At 38.1% G+C, this 19,611-nt stretch overlaps 1 protein-coding gene across 10 annotated transcripts in view; it reads left to right on the top strand.

Moving 5' to 3' along the window:
• ARHGAP12 (Rho GTPase activating protein 12) overlaps positions 1–19,144 on the top strand; it is a 76,275-nt gene extending 57,131 nt beyond the window's left edge. For 5 of the 10 annotated variants that reach the window (XM_039548422.1, XM_039548423.1, XM_019283189.3 and 2 more), the window contains 10 exons: positions 1,082–1,204; positions 5,485–5,589; positions 5,948–6,046; positions 8,583–8,691; positions 9,671–9,790; positions 12,682–12,780; positions 14,830–14,907; positions 15,686–15,820; positions 16,091–16,193; positions 16,619–19,144. In XM_039548422.1, the coding sequence (XP_039404356.1) occupies positions 1,082–1,204; positions 5,485–5,589; positions 5,948–6,046; positions 8,583–8,691; positions 9,671–9,790; positions 12,682–12,780; positions 14,830–14,907; positions 15,686–15,820; positions 16,091–16,193; positions 16,619–16,793 (1,146 nt within the window). In that variant the 3' untranslated portion in view covers positions 16,794–19,144. The remainder of the gene's footprint in view (positions 1–1,081; positions 1,205–5,484; positions 5,590–5,947; positions 6,047–8,582; positions 8,692–9,670; positions 9,791–12,681; positions 12,781–14,829; positions 14,908–15,685; positions 15,821–16,090; positions 16,194–16,618) is intronic. The other 5 variants (XM_010394930.4, XM_010394933.4, XM_010394927.4 and 2 more) reach the window with 3 other exon arrangements.
• The last annotated feature ends 467 nt before the right edge of the window (positions 19,145–19,611 follow it).

The following is a 19,611-nucleotide window of genomic DNA, read 5'->3' on the forward strand; positions in this document are numbered from 1 at the left end:
TGGAAAAAAATAGGTGAGGATGGATAGTTTAGAGTAAAGAGAATGAAAAAGGTAAAGTTGGGCAAGGTGGTCAAGCAGAGGGAAAAGAAAGGAAGGAAAAACAATAAAAACAAAAAGGCATTAGAGAAGGTAAATTGCACTGTATGGCAGGAAGTGGATTTTGGTGACTTCTATGGTTGACTTCTACAGCCAAGGATCCAAGAAGTATTTTAGTTTTACAGATATTAATATGCATGTTTGGAAAGTAAAACTTTTACCTGGGCAACAAGTCAAGTTCCAAAATCTCAATTACAGCTACTAATACTCTTAATTCAAGTGTGGCTGTAAATCAAAAGAACTGTCTTTTTCACCTGTGTTGATATCATTAAAACACACAATGCTAAACTGTTCATGAATATATGATAATGTTACAAATGATGTGTGCCCAAATTATTTATCCATAAAAGATAAGCAGTAAGCAGAGTTGCATTATTTATGGGCACTAGTGTAAGTTGTGTTATGCCATCCAGATAGAATAATTAAAAATAATTAGAAATCTAATAAATAAATTTTAAAATAAAAATATGTAAATTCTTTTGATAATTTAAGTGGAGCAGAAGTCCCATTGTCACAATATTTCTGTGAGACACTCAGTTGTGTGTACTGTCAAGCACTAGAGTAGGGTCAGCAAAATAAATAACAACAGTATAAACAGAATAAAATGAAGCAAGAATTAAGCAAGAATTAAGCAATTATTAAGCAAGAATCTCTTTCAAGGACTTAGTATTTTACACCTGCATAATCACAGCTGACTTTCTAGATAAGTAATTAAGTATTCAGCACACACCCTTCTTGGTCTCTGCAGGAATTTTTTATGTTTTTAGGTATTCAAAATTTCACTTCACCTCTCAAACTTTGTTCTGTGTCCATATTTTAATAAGGTGAAATCAGTCTAACAGTTTGACATATGATAAGAATTACATTTCTTCTTCATCTGATGAGAAGAATATTTAGCATTTGTCTAGTGATTGATATAACCATATCTTCTTTTTTTGTGCATTGTTTTGTGACTTCATCACTTTTCTTCCTTTTTCTCATCAAGTCATTTTGCCAAGGGGGCTCAATTCCTGAGCTCTTGCTCTCGCTGCTTTCTTCTTGGAAAAATGCTCTCAGTCGTCGACCTGCTGTCACCTATGTAAACTCTGCCCAAGTTTCAGCTATCACTGTATGTGTTCTTGTTGCATGCCTCTTGTCACTGTAAGGCTATTTGCCACTAATCCTGAAAGTAAACTTGAATTTTTCCAAGATTGTTTTGACACTTCATATAACACCTCATATATCTTGTTTGTTGTTTTTGAAAGTCATCCAAGGTGCAAATTAACACAAGTTTATTGCAATAATCCTGTAATTGTTCCACTGGAATAAAGTAGAAAGTGTATCTTTTTCATTGGTGCCAGAATTATAATCCCAAATTTGCCTACTATTTGAACCACTAGTGCCTTGACTAATAAGCAGCATGATATGCTGAGTTTTTTAACAGATATTTTGTCTGATTCTTTCTAACACAACTAATTTAGAATCTTTGTATGATGCCTATGATACCTTTGGTGGTACAATGGTGTACATGTTGTTTGATAATTCTAGCTGTAATTGGAATACCCAAAAATGTAAATGTTATGCATGAAGAGGTGAAAGGAAAAGAGCACAAGGATGTTCTAGCTATATTCCACATACAGAAAGCTGATGTAAATTTGTAGGACTCTTTGTATGTAATTTAAGCATCTGTAGTTATGTTTTGAAAATGCCAAGCACAGAAGAGCTGCCTATCAAAAATGCATAAATTACCTTGTGTTAAAAATGATGCAGCTGTCTTTTTCTTGTTTGTCAAATTAATTGCTCTGTATGTGGAAGCCTGGAACAGATCATTTGTGAACAGTTTGATAACCTTGTGAAAGGCTACTTTTTGTAAGGAAATCTGGATTTTTTTAAAGGTTTTTTCACTCAGTTTTTGGTGTGAATGAGCTGTATTAGCTATTGTCAAATTCTAGTGACAGAAAATAAAGCATAAAGCACAGTAAATGGTAACTGCTTAGAAGGATTCATCTGTCAGCTTTCTGTGATAAGCACGTCCTCACTGACAAGTACAGTGGTGGCAAACCAAGCCTGTAAACTTCCCAAACATCAAGGAAATAGATGCTCTTCAAGATACATCTGAGCAAACTCTTTTTTGTGTTTTACCACTGTGATTTTAGCCAAGGATGTAATGTGTACATGACTACAGTTCATCAGTACTGCACTGCTGATTATACAGGAGCTCCGATGCTCACAGTGAAAGCTTTTTGGCATGCAAATGCTCCTATCAGTCTGGTTTAAAAAAATCCATCGTTTTGCTGTGACAATAAAGAATATATTTTTCTTCTTTTTTTTCCACTTTTTTTTTTTTTGTTTAAGCTGTAAGTTTTGAAGCTCCCCTGCCAGCCGAAAAGGTGCATCTGTTTCCACAGCTTTCTTTCCACAGTCCGTCCATGGATGAGGAGGACTTGGAATTAAAACATCCTACCCAGCTCTAATTAAAAACAGAATTACAAGAATGCCAGGTGTCATTCATATATCCAAAGTCTTCCCATAAATAACTTCCAGTTCTGTTTCCAAAGAATGCTAGAATGTGTCATAGTACAGACTGTGTGATTTGTCCCTGTGCAGGCTTCCAGGACTTGGAGAAAATCCTGAAAAGATTGAAAAGGCCTTCTATTTATTGACATCAGTACACATCTTTAAGGCTGTTTTAAGCTGCACAGCATCTATTCTATCTAAAGCAAAGCAAACACCCTATTCTTTCCAAAAAGTTACCTTTCCCATACAACCACCATAAGCACATCCCATGACTATGTTTTTTTGTCTAAAAAAAGCTGTCAGAAGTGACTGTAGGACAGCTTCATATCTAGGACAGCTGACAGCAATGTGTATAGACCACTCCCTCTTTCTGTCTTACATTGCTGCCCTTTCCAAAATTCGCAGACAGCTCAAAAGAGAAATCCAGGAAGAGTAAAGGGTCTGCTCAGTAAGAGCTGGATTTCTCCTGACTGGTGCTGACTAGGTAGCACACCCTGTTTTGAGGAAGCAGACTTAGTGTCTGTGTGGCAGCAGATGCAAAAGGAAAGGCTTGCTTTTTACCTCTGTCAGCAGAACCTGCTGGCTTCAGAAGGGTTCGATTGCCTTCAGCTAACCTTTGTGTGCTGGGCATCTCACCAGCCCTGTGCAGCACTTGCTCCTGAAAGCTTTAAGGAGGGGAATGACTGCTGGCATCTCATTTTCGTAGACCCAGGAGCAGAAAAGAACCTTGACAGGAAAGCTCAAAGGAGAGCCTGCATGGTAAACTTAAAAGATTATGATGAGTATGTAATGTTTTGGTGTATAAGAAGAGCTTTGCAGGGTAGCTGAATTATTTGCCTGGGTTTCCCCATCCTTGGATCTCACACAGCAGTTTGGCCACCATTTGAGTGAATGAGTGGTGAAAGACTTCTTTTTTTTGCCTTATTTAGCTTTAATCTTTGCTTGCTTCTGTTCTCTGAAATGCTGAAGGGAGTCAGGTCAAAAACATGGGTAGAGTGTAAAGGTGTAGGAGGTAGTGCTGTAATTTGTCAGGTATGGATTCAGCAAGCTAGTGTATTGGAGGGCTTTTCTTTTGGTCAGAACAGCACTGACAGTTCACATTTTTTTCTTGTTGTGTATTATTATCACCTGTAGCAAGTCCTCTCCTGTGATTCTCAGCATCATCTGGGCCATGGTTTTAACTAATCACCCCTCTGCCCCCAGTCCTGTAGAGGACTTTGGCACTAGTTTCCTGTTCTCTCCAGTGCCAAGCTCTATAAATTGATTTAATTTTTTTTCCAATACGCAGCAAGATTGATCGAGACTGCCAGGAAGTGCGTGTCTGGGACACTTTGGATGTGTGTGCAGCAGTTACGTGACTTTCTCTTGAACAGGCAGCTGCTGCAAGAGCCAAAATGGCCCAGAGATTGTTCCTGTGGACTTTGCTGCTGAGCTGGGCCTCCCTCAAAAGCTCTACTATAATTAATAAGAAATGTTCTTGGATGAGGTATCTGAGAATTAAGTTAGAAAGTGGAAGGTGGTAGGGATTTTTTTCCCAAGTACTAATTGGCATAGGGTAAATTAGAAATACAGCCCTATTCTGATATTTCATGGGTAAAATAAAGAAGTTAAGATGCTACTTTCCATTCAACACTTCATTGCCCTTAGGACTCTAGGCATTGTGATTTTCCAGTGGTAAACAACTTTTCTGAAACACAATTAGCATTAATTAACATCCATGATGGGAGTTTAATCAGAAGCAGCAGATTAGTCCTGTTTTCTGTACCATTTTTTCTCCCCTTGGATATGGCTGTTCTTGTACAGGCTTAGGGGCTTAGGTCCCTCAGAGCTGTCACAGAAACAGCATTCGCAGATCAAAGACTTCATAAAGAAATAAGAGAAGAGCCTTTCTGAGGGAGCAGATGCTGCAAGCTTTCCCTGGAACTACAGCATGAAATTTCTGTGCTATAACTGAGTGACTTAGAGCTTTCCCTGTTCCATATTTTACTCATGTCACTCACAATTGGAGCTTTTTGTTTGTGTGGGCCACTGAATTGGTTTCCTTGAGGAATTACATTTCAGAGCTATGTGGCGTATATTGAAATGATAGTAAAAGTACTTTATTTTAAAAAATTCTGATACCTAGTATAAATGTGAAAGTGGGAGGTAAAAATAACTCTGTGATGTTTTCTTCCAAATTGTTTGAAGGGTTACTTGTGGGTTAAATGATTAGGGTTTTTTTTTCATTCATGTTTTGTTTATTTGCTATTTGTTTAGTAGACAGACAGTGAGTTCTGTTTACTTGGTAGGACATGCTCCAGTATTGCAGTAGAAGCACTACAGAAAAGTATAAAAGTGTTGGGGGGGTGAATGTTTATAAAACCTATAAATAGATAAAAATATATAGATAAATGTACAAACTGAGGTTGCTCTTTCAGTGTGGAGGGATGTGATTACTCTCTAGGAAACCTGCTGTTTCTGGTTTGATTTTTGGTTGTACGTACAACCACTGGTTAAGTGGCAGAATTGGTCTTTTTTTTGTACAGTGACTTATTAGCTGGTTTTGTTTAAAGCTTGGGACTCTCTTGACTAAAATCAAGCTACAATCAAATATTGTATGGACTTCTACCATTTGTGATAGGAAAAAAGCTCAGGTGGAATCTGATTGGCATATAAATTTATGGAAGTCTGAGGGCTTTAAGCTGAGCAGCTTGTAATAGACATGCTTAAAGATTATTCTGTGGAAGGTTTTTTGTTTTCCTGGTGTCATGCCTGTTGATTTGTGGTGAAGTACTGTATCTGGTTTTAAGTTGTATAGACTGTAAATAATACCTGTTATATTTAAAAGATTGCAAGACTGTAAGGAATTTCTTTGGGTTTAATTTTATCATCATTGTTCCTATTTTTTTCCAGAAGTTTGGTGTCAATCAGTCTAAGCCAGAATTTACAGTGGATCTCAAAGGGGCATTGATTGACTGGGCCTCGAAGGACAAATCCAGCAAAAAGAATGTTATTGAGGTAAATTATTTTATTTAAATGCAGAATTATATGCACTTCAATTACTGATGTAAGAAATTTTCTCTAAACTTAAAATCAAGAACTCATAAAACTAGGTTTTATCCACTTCTACCTGCTTAAATGTAGATGTTATCTTAGTACTTGAAAGAAATGTCCATTTTTAATATGTCTGCATGGGATATGCTTTTCAATTTTAGGCAGACTGTTAATGGCTATTTTCACTGGTAAATGTTCTTGAGTGGCTGTGTATCAGCTAACAGTTCTGGCAGCGAGAAGTTTAATTTGATTTAGGTAATTTTGCTTTTGAACTGTAGTGTGTTTATCAGTTCTGATGATATCTGGTTTTATTTCTTCAAAGCTAAAAACCCGCCAAGGAACTGAGCTGTTAATTCAATCAGATAATGACAGCTTTATTAATGAATGGTATAAAGTTCTTAACTACACCATCAATAATCAGGTATGTATTTAAATCATGAAGGTTCTACTTTCATGGTAATATTATTAGTAAACTAATTGATATAACAACTTCTAATGCTTCATGTGCATCTTCATTTACTGATTTTCTTGAGAGCAGGCAGGAGTTTGAGGATATGGCAGTTCCAGGCGGTGGTGAGTGAAATATAATAGTGGCAAAGGAAGATGGTCCACTGGATTAAGATGCCGGAGGCGTGGTCTGACGTCCCATTTCAGAAATGAATTTACTTCTGTGGCCGAATAGTTGTTCTGTCTTAGTGACCTGGAAGGTTCTGACAGAGAAGGAATGAAAGGGGGAGGATGGCCAGGGGATGACTTCATGGCATATATTTATTAGCATTTGATACTGCTCTTCACTTACTATGGCTGCACTGAAGTGCAAATTAAAAGCCCTGCCAAAATACTGTATTACCTCTTTTTATCTGACAACATAATGCCATGTATTTAATTATCAGAGAAGTGCTTGAGCATTTGCTTTTGATTTTGCCAAGCAAGATTAATCATTTTTTAACTCAGAAGTTAGAGGAGATCTTGGAGAAAATGTTGCTCCCATATCAAGTTTACTTCTTCATAGTTCCAGGCTTGGCTGCTGTCCATAAGCTCCATTTTTCTTGCTTTCAGTGCCAGTCAGTGGCCTTCATTTCTCCTAGCTCTCCTAGTGTTTTTCACATATGGGTGTTTTCCACCAAAACACAGCAGGCTAATGTGAATGGTTCCATTTCTTTCTGAGTGCTCATGGTTTAGGTTTCTAATCTTCTGCTCTCTCCTCATGTGGAAATGTCATGGCCCTTAATAACCAGGCAAGGCAGTGTCACCCAGTCACTCAGTGACACCCTTCTCCTGTCTGCCCTGTATAACACGACTGAGGGCACTTCTTCCCTTCTGAAAAATGAGCGAAGATGGAAAGGCTGAGATACGCTGAGATGCGAGCGATGTATTACATGTTAGGTTGAGGAAGTGAATGGTGGAATAAGGAGTTTGTCAGCATTCTGGATGTATACTGCTGGGAGCTGGTAGCCAAGAGACCCAAGATTACAAGGCATGAGTCAAAAAAGTGCATTAGACTACTTGATAATTTGAAGCACTGAAAAGTTGGGTACAAAAAGCCATCAGATCTAAAGTCAACTTTAAATTTTGGAAAGTTTGTGGTAATAGTAGCTGTGAATCTCTTTCCCATGGCCGAGGCACTAGTTCTAGCATGACAAGATCTTCCTCAAAAGAAAGGGCAGATGAGATTCTGTTCTCTTTGCTCCTTCAGGCTGCTGTTGTGGCAATATCCTGTACAAGAGGAACAGCTACCTGCAAAGTATGTGGCTGTTCTCTTTCAAATACAGAAATTTCCAAGCTATTACTTTAGACTTTTTGCATAGTATAAACTATACTGCAGGTGATTTTTTTATAAAGCGGTGAATAGTTTTAAAATGTGCCAATCCTAAAAAGCTTTGAGGCCTCTTGAAGAGTGGCAGAGGATCCTTAATGGGGACATTAATTGGGCAGTTGATATATTGATCTTTGGTGTGTAAAAAGGCTATCCAAAGCTTTTGAAAATGAATAGGAATGAAGGTTTTAAAGCTAACACTGCTCTGCAGGTTAAAGCGCAGCTTAGTCCCTGAAGTCACGCTGTTGCTCACTCAGTGCTCTGGAGTGCACAACCATGTCTCATTTTTAAAGTTTCCTTCCTTGTAGCAGCAGGCACTCTGCGGTCAGATTTTGGCAACTGTGTAGCCCTTCAGTTGAAGGGAAGTAAGACAAACACAGTTTGGGAAGGGAATGTGTTGTACTGAAACTGAGGAAGTTTCTTTTCCCATTTCCTGGTATGTCTGCAGTCATGCACGTAGCATGGGTACGAGACTGCAGGTAGGATCAGCAGACTCTGGTATCTGCCTCCACACTTCAACATGATCCATGTTTTTACTTGACAATAGTTAATGAGAGTATGCTGAGATAGCAGGAACACAGGGCGAGAATTTTAGGCACTGGTACACTTACTGTTTCAGAGTGAGTTCGGTGTATAAATATACAGTAGTGAGATGTTCCAAATGATAGTTCTATTTTCTATTAAAATTTTATTTATAGAGATAACAAATTGGGTAAATGATCTAGAATTTTTTTTTTTTACTGTATCAGTCAGGTATTTCTGTGGCAGACCATTAAATAGTTGATGTTTATCTATTGGATTTGTAAAATAAGCCCAGCCAAAAGTCATTTGTGTTGTTTATTGATTGATATAATGAAGTGTTATCATGAAAGGCTGGTTGTACTTTGTTCAATACCCAGCAACATTTTCTTTTTTGAGTCTAATTGTGAAATAGTCTTTCTCAAAGTTACGCACTCTGCCAGTGAGAATGGTGTTGTCTCTGAAGATGTTTAATATCTAGAGTTCAGGAAAGAACCAACTGATTGTCATTTTAGGGGGGGAAAATTGTGTCTTGTAGAACTGTCTGCAGGAAATGTGTGTGTTAATGCTGTATTCTCTGAACTGGCAAACTGAGCACTGCATATCTTCTTGAATTCAACAGGTAGTAGAGTCTGATGAAGCATTAGACGATGAGGTACCAGATTCCCCTGGAGTGGAAAAACAAGACAAAGAGAAAGAGAAAGAAAATAAAGACTCTAAGAAACTTCGTTGTGAGTTGAAAATTTTCCATTAAATGATTCTAGCAATGCCAGTTTTCATTTTCTGCATCTTCAGTATTATGTGTAAATAGGGAAGAATTCAAAAGGACAGCTAAAAATGAAACTAGTGAAGTTTGGAAACAGGCTTAATATAGTTCATTCTACATATTGATGCCACTTGGTAATTTTTCTTCCATGTTTTATTAATCATACTTTAAAAAAGGAAGAAGAAGAAAAGAAGTGTGAAATGTCTTTCGCTCCTGCTGTATGACGTATTTAAAACAGGGGAAAATAAGTGGTGAAATGAATTATTTTCAAGGTGTTGTCAAATGCACAGAAATAGTATCTGACTTTTATAAATAGTTTTAAATAAGAATCTTTTGTCATTTTACTGATTGGGTTTTTTTTTATCTGTGGCACAGCGTCTGTAAATATTTGCACTTTCAACTTGAGCTGCAATTTCGCTAAGTTGCTGCTAATGTACTGGCTGTTTAGAGAAACAAAACATTTTTAATTACACCTTCAGAATTTTGGAGCTAAATGTCTTTTAGATGCAGAAATTAACTTCCTGTGCACAGAAATGTATTAATCAGGCAGACAGTTTTCTGTCTTTTCCTTCCAGGCCCTATATGTAATTTTCAAGAAAGTATTTATTTCTTTGAAAATAGTTAACCTAATGAGAGGCAGAACTGGTTTTGAAACATAGCTGGGTTTTTAGATTTCCACAGCAATCCCATACATAAGCTACTGTTTAGTTGATTTTGCTAGTTTTTAGTGACAGGGTTGTCTCTTGGGAGTTTGAAAAATGGATGCTATTTACAAGGAGTTCCAGAAAGTTAAGGAAAAAATTAGGGATGCATTGCAAATTTGAATAGATTTTTTGTGTGTGTTTTGGAGCGTAATTGTTTTTTTCTTTTAATGTTGGTTCCTTGGCTGATAAATGCAGTGTTGGTCCTGTGGGTAGTAATGATAAATGTGTTTCTCTTTTCAGCAGTGAAAGCGCCCAGCAATATAGATTCCACAGATCAGAAAAAGACAAAAACGAAGCTCAAGAAGTTTCTTACACGGCGCCCTACATTACAAGCTGTCCGTGAAAAAGGCTACATTAAGGGTAAATGAACCTTTTTAACAAAGGACATAATTTGAAAAGCTGAACTTACTAGTTCATATGTAAAATGGGGTTTAAATGGTCTAGTTTCAGAGTAAAATATGTGTGTATAGTTGGTTTAACAAAAGTCTTGGATGTATAGTGGAACTGGTGATTGATTGCTGTACTTCTGAGTGCTGTTACTAGCCGTTAAACTGCTTGGAGGATGCCCTCTCCTTCAGTTCGTTGCTGACCAAACTGCAGTGAAAACTGAGGGCCCAGGAGCCCATTTGGACTTGGACTCTCTAGCTAAGAAGCACTGCATTCTACCTTTCTGAGCTGGAAATCCAGATATCTGACCCTCATTTGTGCAAGCAAGGGAAAGAACAGCCCTTTGGGTAAAAGGCTGAGTGCGTGGGCTCACCCATTTCACAAGGGTGTTTTAGTCCATGTGGAACCAGACAATCATGTGCCATATCATAAGAAATGAAATATTTAGGAAAACCAGGATGAGGTTACAGGAGTGTTAACTTAAACCTCTTTTTCCCATAACCTTTTTTGAATGTACACATTGTTTTAATTGTTTCACAAAGGGTGTTGCAGATACTCTTGAATCAAAGTTATGAAAGATTTCCTTTTGTCACACTTGTAGAAATTTGAGAGAACAGTATTTGCACAGGTTTAAGTTAATGTGTTTGTGTAAACTATTGACTTGGTACTCATTGTAAAACTTCATTTATTTATTTATTTGTATGCTTTAGCAGGACTTGTAGGTGGTGCTCTACTAGGGTCAAAATAGCATATGGGTAGGCAAATACCAGACCAAATCCTACTGTGATTTGCCTCACTACATACTTTAACAGGTGTGCTTCTGTTGCATGTGGCGTTTGATATATTTGTGTATCTGCAAATATAATTTACTTGTAAATGATGGAAATTTTGTTTGGGATAAGGAGGCATTATTCCCAGACTTTGATGGTTTGCTCTGCTTTACGGCTTAGTATTCATGTCATGGCTCAGTGACTAACTTCTGACATTGGCAACAGTGAACACTAAGCCAAGTTTAATTTGTACATGTGCGTGCTAATGATTGGATTTTTAATAAAGGCGTTAAGGAATGAAGAGTTTGGTTTTTATTTAAAAGCATGGTGTAAGTTTTAAAAGTTGGATGTGCACTGTATAGTTTTACGTTTATTGTATGAATGAAGAATACAGAAGTCTTCACTTAAAAGCCCAGTGTACTTTTGTGGCTGCTACAGAACAAGCTTAGTAAATGGAAAGCTTGGCAAATCCAGTATGAGCAGATAAAATAGTGAAAAGTTCTAGGAGAAAAAATCCACTTGAAACAGCATGCACTAAGTGGAGAAGGAGCTGTGCTAAAGTTTTCTTACATGGAAAATCAAAAGTACAGAAGTTACTTTTAAGATGAGAAAATAGTACTCCTGTGTATCTTGAAATTATTAAAGTCAAAGGCAATTGTAGCAAATTACTTTGTTATGTGCTACTATTTTCTTCTGCTACCTAATCTGCACTGCTTTACCTGCCACAGCTGCATGCTAGCCTGGCTTTCTGCTGCGTGGGCTTTTTGCTACTTTGCTCCTTTGCTACTGATTCTGCTTATAAAGCTCGCTGCGTGAGTAGCTGCCACAGCACTGAGGTGGTGTGGACCACTGGCCTCATCGTATCCAGCTAATAATGCCATAAAATGCCCATTTTCATACTGTAAAATTGGTTTGGTGTGCTGTCTGGGGTTCCCAAAGGACTAGTCAAGATGCAAGAGTTGTTAATCTACTGAAATGACGGAACACGAAAAATGGGCTAGATGCTGTGCATGATGCAAATGGAAGAGCAGTCTCTCTTTTGCAGAAGCTCTGAAGTAAGACACACTAGATTCTGGGAAGATGGCCACTTTTGTACCTATGTTAACAGAGTAAACAAACTAACAAACACCCCTTCTCTTTAAGAGTGCAGTCTTTGCTTCTCTGTCTCAAGACCCCATGTCACCCTCATGCATGTGAACAGAAGAGGCCATCTATTATTTGGGCATCTCTGATGAAGGCCACAGAAATGGATCTGTCAAAGACTTTGGTGATACAATATCTGAGCAAGAGGAATTAACATGTTGCTCAAATTCACTGAGATGTTGCAGGCTTCTCATCTCTATGCAAGCTGATTTTCATTTTTGCTCCACTTTATGATAGAAAATACTCCTCCTGGATTGTGTAGTTCTAAAAGTAAGACTCAGATTTACCTTTGCCCATAAATATCTGTATTTAGATTCCAGCCTTGCAGCCAGGTTGCCTAGACATGGTCAGACTTGCATCCATTCAGAGCTCTGAGGTAAAGGTCTGTCATTTACAAGTTTGTGTCAGAACTTAAAAATGTCAGAGGACTCTACATTAAAGTAAATGAATACATAGTGCTGTGTTAAACAGTAGGTGCCGTGGAAGATGACATTTTGCACATTTTTTTCCCAAGCAGTGCCAAAAGCTTTCACTCTGGTTAAAGTTCGTCATCTCTGTTCGAATTTTTAACAAAGATTGCAATAAATGCATGTTGAACTTGGGACAGGAATGGAGTGTAACAGGACACATTTGAATCCATTAAATTTCTTATTGCAGTATTGACCAAATTACTCTTAAAAGTATCACCTGATGGATTAAAATTATTTCAGTAGCAAAACTTCCTTCCTTGGAGGCTCATGTTTGTGTAGCTGCTGACCCTCTTTCTTACTGGGAGCTTTTTCTTGCTGGGAGCTGCTGAGAACTCTTTTCAAAACTTTCCTATTTCCTCTCCAATACTGCGACAATTGTATCCAGTAGACTTTGCCCTTTTTAGAGGTTTGTTTTAACCTGAACTAGTTCTGTCACTTGAGTCCTGTTCCACTGTAAATCAGTCTCTTTACTTGGTTCCAGATCAAGTTTTTGGTTCAAATCTCACCAGCTTGTGTCAAAGAGAAAACAGCACGGTGCCAAAGTTCGTGAAGCTGTGCATTGAGCATGTTGAGGAACATGGTATGGTTGAAGTTTTTTGTTTACAAATCTCTTTTGCTCACACTCCTAATGTTGAATATTTTAATCTTAAAATGCTGTTGGTTTATTTGAGGAAAATAATCTGAAAGTCATATCTGGAGTTATCATTGGGTTTTCAAGAGTGAGGACATAGGTGGGATTCAAAGTGGGGAGAGGGGAGGAAATCTTATATCTGAGAAACTGATCTGCTCCAGTATATTCCAAGCTGAGGAGAAGGCAGGACAGCCTCCTGGCAGCAAGGCTCTAAGGGAAAAGGATTACCAGAAGTAGTAGAAGAGCTCAGCTCATCAAGTTATTTTTGCAGATTAAAAGTGAGACTATCAAAATGCAACCATTCATTTTTGGAAGGTTTAAGCATGCTAACAATCACTTCTATTAAAACTTCCTTGAAACAAACTTCTGGGAAACAGTTGTGTTCCTGCTCTGTGTATGCACTGACTGCCAGAAGACCAGTCTGTTGGTTTGATGCCCTTCAGCCAGTTACACCAATTGCTAAATTTTATGCAATTTTGGAGATTATCAGTGTCCACATATTGACTCAGTTTTTGTTTGCTTTCATTGAAAATATGTATTTCCTACCTAGTAACTGAGGACACTTTGTTTGAAAGCTGCATGTGACATTCTGGGTTGTCTGCTGTAAAGCACATCTTCACATTTTTGTTGAAAATATGTTGGTTGGGACTCCTGACTTGGCTGTAGTCTCTGCTGGTGTTCTTGCCTGTTTCTTGCTATTGTCTTTGCCCTATCTCTTGGAAAAGATGACTGAGAGGGGATTATGGCATCTCCATAATCATCATTCAAATACTTACCAGTCCGTTAATCTGAGAACATTCTCTTGACAATGAGGGTAAGTGTTACAGGGGAATACATGTGAATTCTAAGGCATCTTCCATGGGAACTTCATTTAGGTTTTTGTTGCAGCCTGTAGTCCTCTTTGTCAATGCTTCTATCTTACGGCCTGGGAGGGGAAAAAAACTGCTTCCATTGCATTACTCCAGTTTGACAAACTGCCACCTTGATTGTGGCAGCAGGCTTTATTCCATTTGTGATCTAAAGATTGTGAGGAAGGGGTTATTTTGCTTTGTTCCTTTTTTTTTTCTTTATTTGTTTTTTATTTTAAAGACAGGACTGCAGTGAAGATAGTGAAGTTTTCCTTTTTTAAATACCTGAGGGGAAGCTGACAGAAATGAACAGCTATTTTTTCCTACCTCTCCAACTCTTCTTCCTTCTGCCTATATACTTCAAATCAGTTCTTTCTGTAAAGGAATGACTAGTGGATTATGGGGAAAGGGATATATCAGATGGTGCTGGTAACAGTGCTGTGTTGCATCAGACAACTCCTTGAGGAGCTACAGGGACTTGCAGGTATTCTGGCAACACTCACCCTCTCAGTGGCACTGACTCACCTGCTGCATCCAAGTGGCTTTTCAGATAAATTCTTTATCTCCTAATCACTGCTGAGTAACTGCAGTAGCAACCACAGAGACACAGTTTTCTTCTTTTCTGGTCAAGTGTGCAATCCTGTAAGGCAAGGGCTGCCCATTTTAGTTCTGTGGGCTGTTGGGTAGCTCTGAGTGTGCATGTGTATCATTCCTTCTCCATGTAAACCTGGTCACTTGACAACTTAGAGATGCTCTCTCTGCATGACTTGATTGGGTTTTTCTTAACCATACATTAAAAATTGAACATTGTATCCACCAAATATTTGATTATTGCATGTTGGACTCCCATATATTCCCTGCCCACCCACCAAGAGCATCTTAAACAAGACATCTGATCTCATTGGGGAAACTTGGAGCTGTTGCCTCATTACTGCTTGAATAGGAAGTTTTAGAGATTACTTTGAGCTCGATGCTGCCAGACTTGTATCAGCAAATTAAACCTCCTCTGTCTTATATGCCCTGCTTATCAAAAAAATCTAGTTTTAGGGTTTTTTTCTTTTTTACAAGGTGGGTTCCCTTTGCTGTTAATTTTGCTGAGTAGACCTAAACATATGTAAGATATTAAAATGGATTTATCCCTTTGTTTCAGGGTTGGATGTTGACGGCTTATACAGAGTTAGTGGCAATCTTGCAGTGATACAGAAGCTGAGATTTGCAGTCAATCATGGTAAGCTTCCTCCAGCTGTATTGCAATGGCATATATGTTCAGATTGGTGAAGTTCATAGAAAGCTCAGGAAAAGGATTTATCTGTAGCTGCAGTGTATCATGAGAAATGATTATCATCTTTGAAGTACAGTTACTTCAGAATTGTGAACTGATTGTATAATGTACGTCACTTGAAAAACCTGATGTACTGGAGGTTTGGTCTTGTGTGGACTACAGAGGCATTACTAGAACAGAATTCTAAAGGAAGGTGGTAATAGAATTTGAGGAGGGGGGATTATTTCAAACAAAATAACTCACTACCTCATGGAAAAACAGCAAGATGTTAAGCTTCCACTAGCATTAAAATTGTAAGCTACTGGTTTTTTAGTGAGATTTGCTACTGACTTTTAGTAGGGGGAGGGCATAGCTCCTCTTCACTGTACTCTGTACATAAAACTCTTTCTTTTGGCAATCTCTTAGTGTTTTGTTCAGTGAAACCAGGAGGAGAACAGTAGCCCATCCACAATCTGACCTCTCCTTTCCTGATTGGCAGGATCTAACCGTAAATTTAGCATTATGTCAGCAGCTTCTGTTCCCTTCTGGAAAATGCCCTAGGAGTAGGGGAACTGTATGTAGTGCATTAGGCAGAGTTTGGCCATCTCTGTCTGCTGCTGAATGGGATACAGGATGGGGTGGAGCAAGTCTTTACTACTTTGAAAGCAATAAGTACAGAAGAGTAGTTGAGTTAATTAAAAAAAAAAAGAGCTATTATCATTAATTATTTATTTTTGTCTCTCAGATGAGAAGCTGGACTTGAATGACAGTAAATGGGAAGATATACATGTCATCACAGGAGCTCTAAAAATGTTCTTCAGAGAATTGCCAGAGCCTCTGTTCACTTACAACCACTTCAATGACTTTGTCAATGCAATTAGTAAGTCTGGAGAACTTGCATATGGTGTTTGGAGAAGTCCTGCACAATTTTTAAAATTTTTTTGGACATGAAAAGAACGTGTTGGTTATGAAGGGGGGTGACTTGTCAGGAATTGCCTGTCCGTAATGCCGGGGCCGGCCGGGAGGTGGCAGTGTCCTATCTCGGATTAGCACTGCAAACCGCGGCTTTCATTCCCAGCCTCTTAAATTTTATATTAAAGTTTTAAACAAAAATACTGAATTTTTGTTTCTCAACCTCACCCTTTTGCAGAGCAAGAACCAAGGCAGCGTGTCTCTGCTGTTAAAGATTTAATCAAACAGCTACCAAAACCAAATCAGGACACGATGCAGGTACTCTTTAGACACCTGAAAAGGTAAGTAACAGATAGAAGGAAAGGCTTTGTGTTGCTGACCCTTCCTTAAGGATAAAGAATCCAATTAAAAGTACCAAGTGACTGTTCTCACTGCATTTTTTCCCCTGTATTGGACTTCATAAAAGCAATGTATCCATCTGTTTGGATATGAGGTCGCAGAGCACCAGACTTGAGACAGTATGTTTCATAGTTGTGATGTTTACTGCCAAGTCCTTTTGAGGGACTGTGAGAGGATCAAGAATGACATTTCAAAACAAAACTTTTTTCATAGAGAGAGGAATTACAGCAGCTGTATGTCCTAATAGCAAGACTACTCATTAAATAAATACTCTGAATAGCCATTTGCTTTGAACTGTGTCTTTTTCTGTCATCCTGTTGCTCTAACATCGGTAAGTCTCTTTTTGTGTATGTTTTTTCTCTTTCAGAGTTGTAGAAAATGGAGAAAAGAACCGAATGACCTATCAAAGTATAGCAATAGTTTTTGGTCCAACCTTGTTAAAACCAGAGAAAGAGACTGGTAACATAGCAGTCCACACAGTATACCAGAATCAGATTGTAGAGTTAATTCTACTGGAATTGAATTCCATCTTTGGACGCTGACATTTTTCTTGGAGAAGAAACTGGAAGTGATGGGTTGGCAGTAGTACTCCACCAGAAGGAAAACCTCTTTCTGTATATGATGTTTTATGTTTGTGGACCAAGCAGCAACTTGTTTTTTGCACTTTTGGGGGAGGAGAGAAACAGGAGAAATGTTTGACCACTTCAATGCAAATTAAAGACAACACTTCAGATTTCTTTGAAAAGTTCAATGTAAAAAGTGAATTAAAAAGTTTATAGTTTGCCTTTTTAAAGTATCATTGGAAAAATGTAATATAGGTTCATACACTGGATTTCTTTGAGAGTAAAACTAACAATCTCAAACTGGATAATCTGGAATTTAATCTCAAAATTCTTCCATTTGATGGGGAAAATTCCTACCATTTTTCTTGGTATGGAAAAATTCAGTGAAGTTACATGTTAAGCTTGTTTATTGCAGCCTACTCAGATCTGTATGACACTTTTCCAAGGGGTTTCTGCATGCAGTGACTGTCTTAGACTTACACTAACAGTTTGGTTTAATTATTCAAATCTAATTCTTCGCTTGCTATCTGCTGCCCGTTTTTCCTCTTTTTCTCCTGTTTTTCTGTTGTTGGTTCTTTTTTTTTTTTTTACTTCTTTCCTTCTTTTTTTTCCGCAGCACCTCTCTGGAAGCTCTTTGCTGCTTCACAGAGCAGCACACTTATTACACTATTTCAAACACTGAACTTGTAAGAATATCCAGCAATGGATATGTCTTGTGGCATAATAGAAGCAATATTTAATAAACATGTTCATTTTTTCAGGGTATGTCCTGAGCTAAGTTTTGTGTTGTACTGATCTAAAGCTAAAGTCCTAAGTAAATACCGACTGTAACACTGTATTGAGTTGTTGGTGTAATGCTGAGGTAGTGGAAGTTCATTCTTGATGTAAATACAGGCTGTCCTTTTGATTCCTGTATATAATTCAGTTCCTGTATAGTGTAAGAACACTTTAGTCACACATTTCTAATCATGGGTAGATTAGCTACAGTAGCATAATGTTTCCAGTGGATGTCTGGGTTTCAGCAGGGAAACAGGTTATGGGGAGGGAGAGAGATCTGTGTGCACTTTTAGATGTTAATTACATTTGCGGGCAAATAACTGTAATGCAAATGGTACTGGAGAAATACTGAGTGTGCTTGCTAAATTGTTAATGCACTACAAGAAGAGCCTTTTAGGTTATTTAATATGTACAGGAAACATTAGAAAAATGTATTATGAATTCTAACATCTACAAATAGTGAAAGTGATGTTTTGATAGATGGATGTTTGATCGAATCCACAATTTACCAAGCTAAATTTAAGATTTTCTTTTTACATTAATGTAGAATAATTTGTAAAATTGGTTTTGAAAGATTTTGTTACAGGGAGCATGGTCTGCTGAAGATTTTTTTAAATGTATTTTTCTAGACTAACTGCTGTATCTGACATATTTGTTATGTCTAACCTGAATAAAGAAAACCAGTAGTTCTTTTAGAGTATACCATACCCGCTTCACAAACCCCCTTTAAACAAGACCAATGTCTCTTACCCCTTAGCATGGATGGATACCACTTGTGACAAAGAGTTGTCACACTTGATTGAAATATGAATGCCTGCTTTATAACCTGACAATTTTAGGAACTTCCCAGCCCCCTTCTTTAATAACTTGAATTCTAACATAAGGTTCAGAGAGGGCAGAAGTAATTTATGGGTAGAAATTTGCAGTCTTTAAAACACATCCCAGCTTGGACCCCACTGTACAGGAAACAGTTACGCTGAGGAAGGGACTGTGTGTCAGTATCCTTAGATCTGCTGTGTCCCCCTCACACACAGCCCTGGCTCACAGCAGAGGGGATGTGTGGTGACACACTGAGCTGTAACCAGATTGATGGTATGAGAATTTCACGAACATAGGGCTTGCATGAAAAGTTTTTGGAGATAAGAGAGAAGTTTAGTAACCTTGTGGCTTTCTCAGTGTCTTCTTGTGGTAATGGTGAAGTCTTGTGGTTTGTTGCAAAGCGACCTGGGTGAGAACTGCGAAAGCCCTGTGTCGGCGGTGTCGTCAGCCTCCCTCTGGGCTGTCATGCCAAGCAGTGCTGAGCCTGTGCCCTCACCTACTAGAAAATATCACCAAAGTTGGAATCTGTGGCTGTACATTATTCAGAACCTGCCTTTGGCTGTAAAATAAGAAAGAATTCCTGCTGCTACATGAGAGGGCTTGTTCACCAGTCACCTTTTGTTGCGAGTGTTACCTTTTTCAAAGGAAGAATGCCTTTTTAAAGCAATTTGATAATGAGGATGTCACGTTTTTCCTTGTATTCCCCAAAAATAAAGCATTTTGTTATTACAGTATCTAGTATGGTTTTGTGCAGTGAAGTTGTCTTAATCTAATTTTTAGTTTGGGGAGGGGAGAGTATTCTTTTTAATTGAAAGAGGTGCAGGCAAACACTTGAGGCATTCAGGAAGAGGAGGAAGTACAAGCTGATGGTACATTTGTTGTGACCAACTTGAAACTGTATATGTCACCACGCTGGGTTTCTTCACTGCTTGAAAGATCTTGTCTTGTTCCGGCAGGTAGCTTTCTTTTAAATAATCAAAATGAGAGATTTGCACAAACACACCAGGGGAAAGCTATGTGTATTAGATGAAACATAGTTAATTTTATATATTCCTCAGTTTATGCTCTATCTCAGATTTGGTTCTAGTTTAAAGTCAATTTCAAGCTTGAATATAAATTTTTTGGCGCCATAACCACTTGAAAGATACTGGAGGTCCAACATTATGTATTGGTGCCAGCTGAATTTTTTGTTCCAGCACTA

Source organism: Corvus cornix, chromosome 2 (genome assembly GCF_000738735.6).
Source record: "Corvus cornix cornix isolate S_Up_H32 chromosome 2, ASM73873v5, whole genome shotgun sequence".
Classification (NCBI taxonomy): Eukaryota; Metazoa; Chordata; class Aves; order Passeriformes; family Corvidae; genus Corvus; species Corvus cornix.